Source organism: Phaseolus vulgaris, chromosome 10 (assembly GCF_051622355.1).
Source record: "Phaseolus vulgaris cultivar YP4 chromosome 10, ASM5162235v1, whole genome shotgun sequence".
Taxonomy (NCBI): Eukaryota; Viridiplantae; Streptophyta; class Magnoliopsida; order Fabales; family Fabaceae; genus Phaseolus; species Phaseolus vulgaris.
The window spans coordinates 39,676,885-39,688,384 of NC_143507.1; the positions used below are offsets into that span (position 1 = coordinate 39,676,885).

General features: G+C 26.2%; 1 protein-coding gene across 1 annotated transcript; it reads left to right on the forward strand.

Annotated features, from left to right (window-relative positions):
• Positions 1–302: 302 nt before the first annotated feature.
• Positions 303–2,118, forward strand: LOC137818583 (DUF2996 family protein). Its single transcript, XM_068622099.1, has 5 exons — positions 303–668; positions 872–950; positions 1,081–1,271; positions 1,679–1,748; positions 1,855–2,118. The coding sequence occupies exons 1-5, from the start codon at positions 522–524 to the stop codon at positions 1,998–2,000; spliced, it is 633 nt and encodes a 210-aa protein (XP_068478200.1). The 5' UTR covers positions 303–521; the 3' UTR covers positions 2,001–2,118.
• Positions 2,119–11,500: the final 9,382 nt, after the last annotated feature.

Consider the following 11,500-nt stretch of genomic DNA (forward strand, 5'->3'; position numbering starts at 1 on the left):
TATCAAAGATATATTCAACATCATGTTTACCCATAGAAAATGCTTAGGTAACTTTTTTTTACCTCTTTTTGTTTTGCTAAAAGTAAAACTATAGTGGTGAGAAATGATTGGAGAAGCGTTGTTGGAAAAAAGTAGTAAGAAAAAAACAAGCTAAAGTTGTATTTGATTTGTGTATAACAATTTTATTATTCACGGTTGAAACTGGTTCATTGATTCATTGCCACTTGTGGTCACTACTCACGCCAGTCTTAGTTTTGTACAGTAGTGTTCCCAGTTTCTAAGTTTATTTATTTATTTTTCTTAAACAGATAGATAGAAGAAAAGGCTTCAAAAATCAGTGGTACATATTGTCTCAAGCACCATGTGGATCACAAGCTAGCTTCTTTCATTTTGTTCCTCCCACGCATATTTCTGACCAAAACTGTTAACAAAATCACTGAAAGAAAAAATGGTTGGTGACTAAACAGAAAAAAGAGAAAAGCAAAGTAAAAGAACACAATCAAAGCATCAAGAGAGAAAGAATGCAAATGGCAATTTTGTTAAGAGGTGGAGCACTTGCAGATTCTAGCTTTCGTTTGTGTTCATTACCATCAACTTCTTCTTTGCATGTCTCTCAGAATGTTGTCATACCCACCTCATCCTCATCATCATCACCAATTCTACCTTTGGTATGTCTCTCTGGTTATTCACTTCAGCTCAAATTTAATCCATCAAGGAATCTGCGTGTAATATTATTAATTTCTCTTTTCATCGAAGGACTAAATTTTAGTTACAGCTTTCACTTGCAAGTATTGGATGAGATAATTCTAATGTAATGAACTGTAAAATTATGTGAAGATTCTTCTCAATATTTGTTCTTCTTGTGTTGCAGATTGCAAGTAAATATAAAACAGCCAGCAGAAACAGAATCACCTGCTCTGCTGTTCAAGAATCATCTCCTAGCACAGCAGGTGTGTTTTCTGCATTAACATAATGAAAAGTTTTAAACCTCTTTGGTTTGCTTGTTTAGTTATTAAAATTTTGCATTGGGGTGAGTGTGATTAGTCTAATTGAAACTGTTATTGCAATTTCTGGTCTTAGCTACTGCTGAAACAAAGGAGGAGGTAAAGGAAGAAGCTCCAAAAGCTGCACCAGCAAAAAAACCTCCAGCTAAAGCACCAGTTAAGCCTCTACCTCAGATGATGGAGGAGGATGTGATCCCTTCACTCAAAGCAATATTTGAAGCCCAAGAAGATTTATCAAACATTGAGCTAGTCTTCAATGACAATAGGGTTAGTAATGTAGACATACTATGAAAAAAACTATTATGCAGTTCAAGACCATTATGGTTGTCATTAATCACACAAGTAATTGAGTGTTCTTGACTCTTTTTTCACAAACTGAAAATCTTAAATATATGTCAATGTAATTAGTCAAGAAGACTGTGTTGTGATGCCAAACTAACATTAGAAAAATTCAATGAAGTGTGTCTTCATAAGCTTGCTCTTATTTGACATGAATAATGCTACTACATTCTTTAAAAGTGTTTTTTCTGTTAATACTCCAACTGTTTGATGAAGTACTATATTACAAAGGAAGAAAATGTTTTAGAAGATTAGTAAGAAAGTGATTACTGTACAGAATTATTCATCTATAAAGCTTTACATTATTGAACAATTCATTGGGTTGTGATTGACAGTTAGAAGGTTCCCTTTTGAAGAAAGGCAACCCCTACTCATTTTGGGCCTTCTTCCCCACAGGAATCACTGGTATGCACCATTTTTTTGTTTGCTTGAGAAAGTGGCATCACATTACCATTGAATTAAAGGCTCATGTAAACAAATGATTGCATCAGATTGTGTTTCACTTGAACAGGTCCAAAGGGGTTTTCTCTGTCATCATATAATGGAGGAGCAAGCACTGTTGAGCCATTTCTTGTTGATGAAAAGAAGATCACAGCAAAACACATTATCTTTTGGGTTGAAAAACGTTTGGCAGCACAGGGAATCCTTCCTATATAGAAAGATTAATCTCTAAAAGATGAAGTTATAGTTTGGTTGCTGATGATGTATTATACAATTCAATATTCTCTTGTTCCTTTGATTATTGAATCGTATACAAAATGATTATGTTGATCAATGCCTCATTGTACATGTCTTCAATCATAGGATCTTTTGGTGATCAATGCACATGTTTATGATAATTTGGTAACAAAACAACACATTTTAAATCTCATTTCACCTTTTCCAGGTACTATCATGAGTAATTTGGCCATAAAAAAATACGTGTAACTTTTCCCTATTATTCTATTGTTTATTGTCACGTAAATGTCAATTTCTAGATTTTATGATGACTCAATTAGTTATTAAATTTTATATTTGCATTTGATATTAATTGTTAATCTTTTTCTAAATTTGAAAATTACGAATCAAACCAAATAATTAATTTAATTTAGTTTGAACTGATAATACTTATTCTTCCACCCTCACTCAATCATCGCATTTAAAATATTTTCCAATTTAAAATTTTGTAGAATATATATATATATATATATATATATATATATATATATATATATATAAACTTGTTAACTATAAAGCGAGAGATTATTGGAATCGGAAAAAGTCCCTAGTCCAGAGTTAAGAGAACAAGATTCGTATTTCACTTAAATAAGTTTTAGTTTAGGTAAAGAAATTAAATTTTGATTTTTGTGCTGTAAAATTTTTTTATTTCTTTGAAATTCAAAATCCCTACTTTTTATTTTTATTTAAAAAAAATATTTTGAGAAGTTATTTCCCTCGTACATTTAATTGAAGGTCCTAATATCGCATATAAAATTTTAAATTACTGTAATTTCATATAATTCTAAGCAAATGCTAAGCAAAAATATGACTGATACAATTGCAATTACGTTACGGAGACTTAAACCTTGCAATCACAAACACATTCTACTACAAAATAAAACTAAAGCATAAATAATAATATTAGCAACATGGTAGAATAAACTTTGCTTTATTCCATTATTTTTTCCTAAATTGGGTAAAAAAAAGTAATAGCCAACATCCCAGAATTTCTGTACAAATTTTTTAATAAAAGAAAAATCTCATAGAAAATTAGAAAAAAAAAAGGAAAAAACCCATAGAGCCTAGTACACATCTCTCAACTGGAGCTGAAAAGTTATTAGCCTTCAACCTGCCAAATAGAACAAAAACATTTTTTTCTGAGTAAACAAGAAATATATAAATAAGAAATTTAAATATATAATTTATTCTCTAGTGAATTCTAAAAAATATTTTTTTTTCTGTTACACAATTTTAATCTATTCTTTCTATACATATCCTATTTTTAATTATATGCATAATATATTTTTAATTTTACGTCTAAATCGATCAAATTAAAAATATGTCAAAATGTAAGAACCAACTTAATGCGTCACATTTGGAACTAAATTAAAAAATGTGTTATATATAAGTATTAAATAAATTATGAATAATTTAATTAAATAAAGATTAATATTTTGTCCACGGATATGAGTTCACAGACTTTCCTTCATACTAAATTAAAAAATATAAGTATTAAATAAACTAAGAATGTATTATTTACATAAATATTAAATTAAAAATGTGTCATTTGTAAAAGAAAATTGTATGGTCGATTACATAGATTAATCTGAGTTAGTAAAAAGATAAGTAAAGCTTTACCAAAAATATTGGGATATATGTAGAAATATCGGGTAGTTTTTTTAAGTTTTAAAAAAGTATTCTTATAAAAACAGAAATTACTTATATTTAATAATAATTAAAAAAATCAGATTATTTATTAAATATAGATTTCCGTGTTTTTTACGGGCTTTACTTTTTAAAAAATATTTAGCAAACATAAGAAAGTACACAATAATAAGTGATTCTTTTGTTTAAAAAAGTGATTTTTTTTTCTCTAAAGTATGGTGATTATAGATGGAAAAAACAAATAAGTTATTAGATTCATAATGCAAAATGTTCTGAAGATGCAATAGGAAATTGTTGTTGAGCATGAGAATGGAAGAAAGAAAATGACCTGTTTGGAAGAGGAAGCAGGAACAGAAGCACGTTTTGATGAAGAGCATTGGTTATAGTTAAGTTGTTCTTCAATATAACGAATCTCACGCTTCACGTGAGAGATCACCACCTCCTTCAAAACATGCTCACTCCAAATTATACCTAATGTTCCAAAGCTTGATCCAAAGGTGAACCAAAATACTCGATTTTTCCACATTCTTTCTATTTTTTTCTACTCAAATCAAAATCACCACCAATAATACTATGTAATGGAGAAAGATAGAGCAAGAAAAGTGTGAAATTGTGTTATACTCCTTCCTATAAGCTTGTTTTTATACACACATAATTTCTTATAAATTATTATTAAGATAAAGATAAAAGATATTAAATTAAAAAGATAAGTGATTTAAAGGATATCATAGTATGCAAATTATTTTTAAAAAAACTACCAAAATATTGAAGATAGAAATAAAAGAAAAGATTTAGAATATAAAATCGATATCAAATGTAAGTATATAAAGATGAGAAAAGATAGATTGAGATAGTTGAAAAATATATCTATCGAACAATGACAGATTCTCTTGTTAGTTTTGTTATTTACTATGGTTAAAATAGTGAATGTGTTATTCTACAAATTTTTTAATCTAAGTGAATTATCCACCTCCTATCAAAACTACCAAGTAGATTTGGATTTTAATTTCTAAAGTGGTTGTGAGTTTTATTATCCTTATCCCTAAATTTAAAATAAAAATCTATCCTTATCTTTGTTTTCATATCTAATATGTATGTATCTTTAACTATTTTAAATATTAATTAAATAACATTTTAAAATAAAATAAAAACCACATAAAAAATTAAACGCACTACAATCAAAGATTCAATATAAAAATAATACATATTTTTGTAATGTTAAATATAATTTTTTTTTTATAATTAAGTACATATCAAATTAGAGTTTCAATAAGATTTGAGTTGAATGAGTTGAATCACTCCGAATATTCTTTTGTGAAACAAATTTTTTTCAAAGAAAAAAAATGAGGGTAAAAGAATAAGTTTTTATTTTACCTTAAGTGATTTAATAGTAAAATCTTATTAAAAAACAATAAATATAAATAATAAAAAGAGTAAAAAAAAATAAAATGTGTGCTTTATAAACTATTTGATTGAATGAAATTGAGGTTTTTGTTTTTTAAAATATAGTACACCATTTAAATGAAAATGTGTAATCAAGGTTATGATAAGAGATGAGGTACTTTATGGATTTGAGTGAATTTTGAGAAAATAATAAATATAAGTTTGTTAGGTTACTTAATAAATTATTGGTATTTTAGTAATTTAAAGGGGAAATAAGTAACAAGGACGAGGTTGCATATCCGCATATGCATGTCCATATCCAATATAAAAGATCGGGTATTACCCATATTCATACATCATTACAAGAAAATAATCAAATAAAAACTAATTTTAGAGACCAAAATAATTAGTTATTATTTAATTAAATTAGAGATTATTTTATAAACTCAAAAAAGAAAAAATTATTGGTATCTAATGTAGTTTCTATAATTAATAAAAAAATTATAAAATTGTTTTTAAATTAGTATCTAAATTAACTACCAAAGATTTAGCTACTAATATTTTAATTCTAAATTAGTCTCTAAATTAGCTATTTAATATCTTATAATATAAATCAGTCTCTATTAGTCTTTTAGAGATTAATTTAGAACCTAAAATATTAGTAACTAAAACCTTGGTAAGTAATGGTTAGATATCAATTTAAAAATTATTTTATAATTTTTTATCAATAATAAAAACTACTTTATCAATAATATTTTAGTTCTAAAATAATATTTAATTTAATAAATATAGTGATTAATTATTTTTTTGTTATTTAATGATTTTTTTAGTGAATTTATTCGATCAATGCATCCGATCAATTTTTTTTAGTTTTTATTCTCCTCAGACGATTAGACTAAATAATGCGTATAATAGATCACAACTAATACATCTTTTACTTAAGCTGATTTGTTGAAAAACGACTTAATTAAGTGTGTTTTATAACAAGTTTCGTGTAATAAAATACAAAAAATTTATCCTTAACATTTCATAACAGTAAACAAACATATTTTAAATTTTATTTTAGCTATTTTGTTTGAGAGATTAGTATGCAACTTTTGCATCTGAAAATCATATTAAGATATTTTATTTATTTAATTTAAAAAGTCATCAGATAATAGTTTTTGGTCTAACCAATCGCGACAATCTTTTATTTTTTAATTTTTATTGAATAAATTTATTGAATTTCTTCTTTAAGATAAAATTTCATTTTAACAGTATTTATTTTGAAATACAAAATTTAAAAATTAAACTTTAAATTTTAAATTTTTTTAGTGAAATTTAAATATTTAAGTAATACCTAGCAAATTTTTTTTTCCAAATGTGTATAAAAAGAAAGTAACTAGTTGTGGAATTTCAATTCATTAATTTAGTTATTTAAAATATTTCTAAAAATTTCAATTTCTTTTATTTTCCTCACCAAACAACTCATTTTACTGTAAATAATTTTAAATCCACCAAATAAATAAATCACTCTCTTAACACTTTCCACATTATTATTATACAAAATTGTAAACAAAATATATGTTAATGCAAATATTTATGTTTTTCTTTTAACGGCATTGCAAAATTAAGTTTTCTAGATATAAAAGGGTAACACTGTTACTCCAGTGACTAGTTGTTCCAAACCAATGTTAAAAACCTTAATTTTGCATATAATGATATTAATAACTAAATCATGATATAATATTTGATAACATGGAAACATATTATTCTAAAAAAAGGCTAATGTTGCATGGAAACAAAACAAAATAAAAACAAAGTTGGTAAAATAAATTGAAGGTTGCTTCAGCTCACAATGATATCTATCAAGTCTCCGAGAGAAAACGCACCTGTCAAAGAGTAGAAGAAGACAATTTTTGTGAGCAACTGAAATCTTTCACTACGCAAATATATTGTATTCAGTAAGATCATAAACAAATATTCAAATATGTTGTGATTAAATATTATATTAATATATTATCAATGGATAATTGAATTTGTCCCACCATAATGAGTTCGAAGAATAATATAAAAAACCCTACGTATTCATTGTTTTACAATTTTGGGTTGTGACTTGTGCTGGTATGGTCGGAAGGTTAATCCGTAATTAAATGTTATTTAACACAACCTTAAACACGAATCAATTTCTAATTCGATCCATCAATGAATGTCCATTAAGGTAATATAAATAACACAGATTTTAACAATAAGGTACGTCATTATCTACAGTGTTCTCACAACTGAGAGTCGAGTCTTTTACTGATCGTCAGAGTGTCTTCTGCAATTATCATCCGAGCTTGTGTTTCCAAACAATCACGAGAGGAGACGAGGAAAGAAGGAAAGGTAGCAAGAAAAGAGGACGACAGATAAGGTGCATCAAACAATAGTTATCTGGACCTCAATATCCGAACCAGAAGAGAACTCAAATTAAAAAACTAACAATAAGAATAAAAAATTACCAGGGTGAGGAGTTGAGATGGAAGAAGATGAAGGAGTATTAGGTAAAGAAGAATGAGGTTTAGAAAAAGTGGGTTCCTCCTCATTCCTCATTCTTCCGAACTGAATACAGAATGCAGACGCCACTGCGAAGGATGCCCATAACATTCTACTTTTCGACATTGTTTCTTCTTCTTTTGAATTTGCAGTGAACAAAAAGAGTGTGTAGTGCAGAGTAATTAAACCTAGATCCTACCTTTTCGTAAGCTTCTTGTTATTATATATACATTGTTTAAGATTACAAATAACAGATACAGAATTAGAACTCAACATTTTTCATTATATTGTTATTTAGTTTTGTAGTCAAGTATATAAGGTTAAAAGATATTTTCTTGGTGGTACTTTCACAATCTGATGTCAGTTTTTTAATATATTATTATTGTTATTATTTATATTAAATTAAATTAATTAGTACCACCAAAGAATTAAAAATATATATTTATATTACTATAATTAAGTAATTTTATGAAATTACAAATAAAATTTTAATATAAGAGAAAAGAATGTTAATATAACAAAATTATCTTTCAGTAATGACACTTTTATATATTTTAAGAAAATAAATATTAATAATGGTGATTACGTTAAAGATATAGAACTCACTTTTAATATTTGAATATAAAATCAAATTAAGAGGGAAATAAAAATAAAATATAAAATATAATAAAAGGAAACACACACGTCTATTTTATGTTTTACGGCTTGATTTTCTTTCAATTCCCAGTACCTTTATTATTTTATTTTATTTTGATTTTATTTTATTTTAATCACTGATAACATATAGATTTATTCTTTTTGAGAATACTCGTTAAGTATGTCCATACTAAATACTAACATCGAATCCACTCCAATCGGATCAAAGTAAGTCCAAACATCCATACTGTGTGACTATAAGCGACCACAGTGTGTATGAACTCCCTTTTCAGCTTCTCACCAACTTATACCTTAGTCTATGTGACTTAAATCATCAGTGAAGTCGGAGGCTAGATTAACTTGTTATTTAAATCAACTATCTAAGGTTCTATATAAAAAAAACATAGATAACTTCTCTCACCTAAAATTCCTTATTCTGATGGAAATTCTTTCTCAAACAAATAAACCACTCCAAAATTTAGGAACCTAGAACAAGTTATTCAAATATTACCAAATTTTTAGTATGAGCTTAATCAAGTTGAGAGAAACATTTTTCTCAACTAGCCCCACTAAGATTGATGACTAAATCATAGAGATAAACAAAGAATAAAGAATCTTTAAAGTAAAAACGAACTTACTCTGTTTGAAAATTTGATCAGATAAAAATGTTCCATGATTCCTTAACTACAACATGACGTGATCAGATTTTAGAATAGATGAGACATGAGAGAAAAAATGAAAAAAAAAAATAAGAGAAGAGATGTTGTAAGAAAGAAAGAATAAAAAAAAAATTGACTCTAGGGACGGTCACGGGAGTTACAATTTGGATTTATAAAAATTTAATTGATGACAACTCTTATTAATAACTTAATAAATACAAATATAAAAATTATTTTATAAATTTTATTAATGATATAAATAATTAGATATCAATAAGTTTGTTATCCGTAAAATAGTATATAATTTAATCAATATAGTGATTAATTATTTTTTATTTTTATTTTTTTTTTAATAATTTTCTTAATAAATTCTCACAATTTAATTTATAAATAATAAAATAAGTAGGAAACACTCTAATATTTAAGTTACTGTACCGGATGAACACTTACACTATAAATATGAAACTAGAAAATTAAGTTTTGTTTTATCTTTTGTTTATTTTTTATAATTGATGTATAAATTTATCGAAGTGAAAAATATATATTGTTATATGATTAAGTATATACTTTCCGGCATAAAATGTATAGATATGTGATTATTAGATTGAGTAAAATAATATTAATATATGAGATGGTATTTTGTACTTTAAAGAAAACATTTCATCAAAAGAAGTTCATATAACTGAAAGCACTTAGAGGAAAAAGACTATGATTAAAAGTGTTTAAATGTAAATGTTTCAAAAAAAATTAATAAAAGAAAATTAGACTCTTCTTGTGTCTTACTTAATTTTGCTTGGAAGTATATAAATAATTTTTAAAATAGTATTTAAGATTTTAACTATCAAACTTTAAAATATAAATAAATAGTAGACAGTTAGATATTAATTTATAAACTATTTATTAATAATAAAAAATATTTTAAATATTAATAATTTTTTAATATTTAAAATAATTTCTAATTTAATCAATATATAATAATTAATTATTTTTATAATATTTAATAATTTTTTTAAGTAATGAAAGTTATTTCCATAATCAATACCGAAGATTTGTGGGAGGTCGTTATTCTATAAGAAAATGCATCAAGTGGTTAGTGAAGAAAGGAGCTTTAACTTTAACTATAATATGGTATGTGTGTATCATTTGATTTTATGTGTTTATCAAATAACACTAAACACATAACACTTACCTGATCCTTTATTAAAATCAACTATATATAATGAAATTTATAAACTTATGAATGATAAGAAAATTTTATATATGGATAGTTCGCAAAGTTATCTCACTCCCTTTCATATTTATATGCTGATGATATATTTTGTTTTTTTAAGGAAAATATTAAGTCTCTTATAAATTTGAGTATTTTTCTTAAAACATATGGTGATTTGTCTGGTCAATATGTTAATATAATTCTAAAAATAATTTTTTCACCATGGATAATTCTGCAAGATTTGTTAGCAAAATTCAACTTATTATTTCTTATAGTCATGGTTGTTTATCTTTCAATTATTTAGGAGTGTTTATCTTTTTTGTTGGTGCTCTAAAGTGTCGATTTCTTCAACCTTTGGCGGATAAAGTCAAACTGAAGCTAACATCTTGAAAAGGTAAATCTCTTAGCATGATGTGTCAAATTCAGTTGGTTAATACGGTGATTATTGGATTTTTAGCTTATAGCTTTAATATGTATAAATGACCTTCTTCACTTTTTAACCAAGTTGAACAGTGGTGTCGAAATTTTATTAGGACTGGTGATATTCTGAAAAAAGACAGTCACCATGAATTGGGATACAATTTATTCTCCTCTTGAGAATGGAGGTTTGAAGATTATTAATCTTTGTCATTAAAATAATGCATATCTTCTTAAGCTTGCTTGGAACTTTGCTTATAGCAACAGATCTTGGTCTTGCTCTTGAAAGCCAGGGTTCTTAAATCAAAATACGATTTTATAATGGTTTATAGATCATCATCTCTTTGGCCTGGAATTAAGCAGTTTTATTCTATTATACTTGATTATACTTCTTGGACTGTTGGTACATCTTCTTTTATTAATTTCTGGAATGATAAATGTTATTCTACTACTTCTTTAGCAAATATTGTAGGGTTATCTGATGGTGCTAGCATTCTGGATACAGTATCTCAGTTTTGGACAAATTGTGATTGAAATATTCCCTTATCTTTACAACAAATGCCTCATTTTTTTAATCATATCATGGTTAGGAGGGAACATGATATTCCTAATTGGATTCTACCTGAGACTGGTCATTTCACTCTTAAATAGGCTATGACTTTTTTCTTGGAACCAGAAGTACCCTATAGTTGGGGTAAATTCATTTGGTCTTCATCTATTCCGCCTTCCAAAACTCTAGTACTCTAGAAAGTTTTTAATGGGTGGCTTCCTACAACAATATATTCAGAATAAAGGTTTGCATATATGTTATATGTGTATGCTTTGTGAAAAGCATGAGGAATCTATTTAGCATTTATTTTTTGAATGCTCTAATGTTTTGCATATTTGGAGTTGAGTTCGACATATCTTTTTTACTTATCATTTCTCTAATAAGGATGATAGTCTTTTGGTTAAATTGATTAAGCTTGATGTGA

Bases quoted from the DNA above. Each gene is read 5' to 3' on its own strand.
- LOC137818583 (XM_068622099.1), top strand. From the start codon at position 522: ATGCAAATGGCAATTTTGTTAAGAGGTGGAGCACTTGCAGATTCTAGC. The intron at 951-1,080 runs GTGTGTTTTCTG...TTCTGGTCTTAG, and splicing joins ATCATCTCCTAGCACAGCAG to CTACTGCTGAAACAAAGGAG. The intron at 1,749-1,854 runs GTATGCACCATT...TCACTTGAACAG, and splicing joins CTTCCCCACAGGAATCACTG to GTCCAAAGGGGTTTTCTCTG.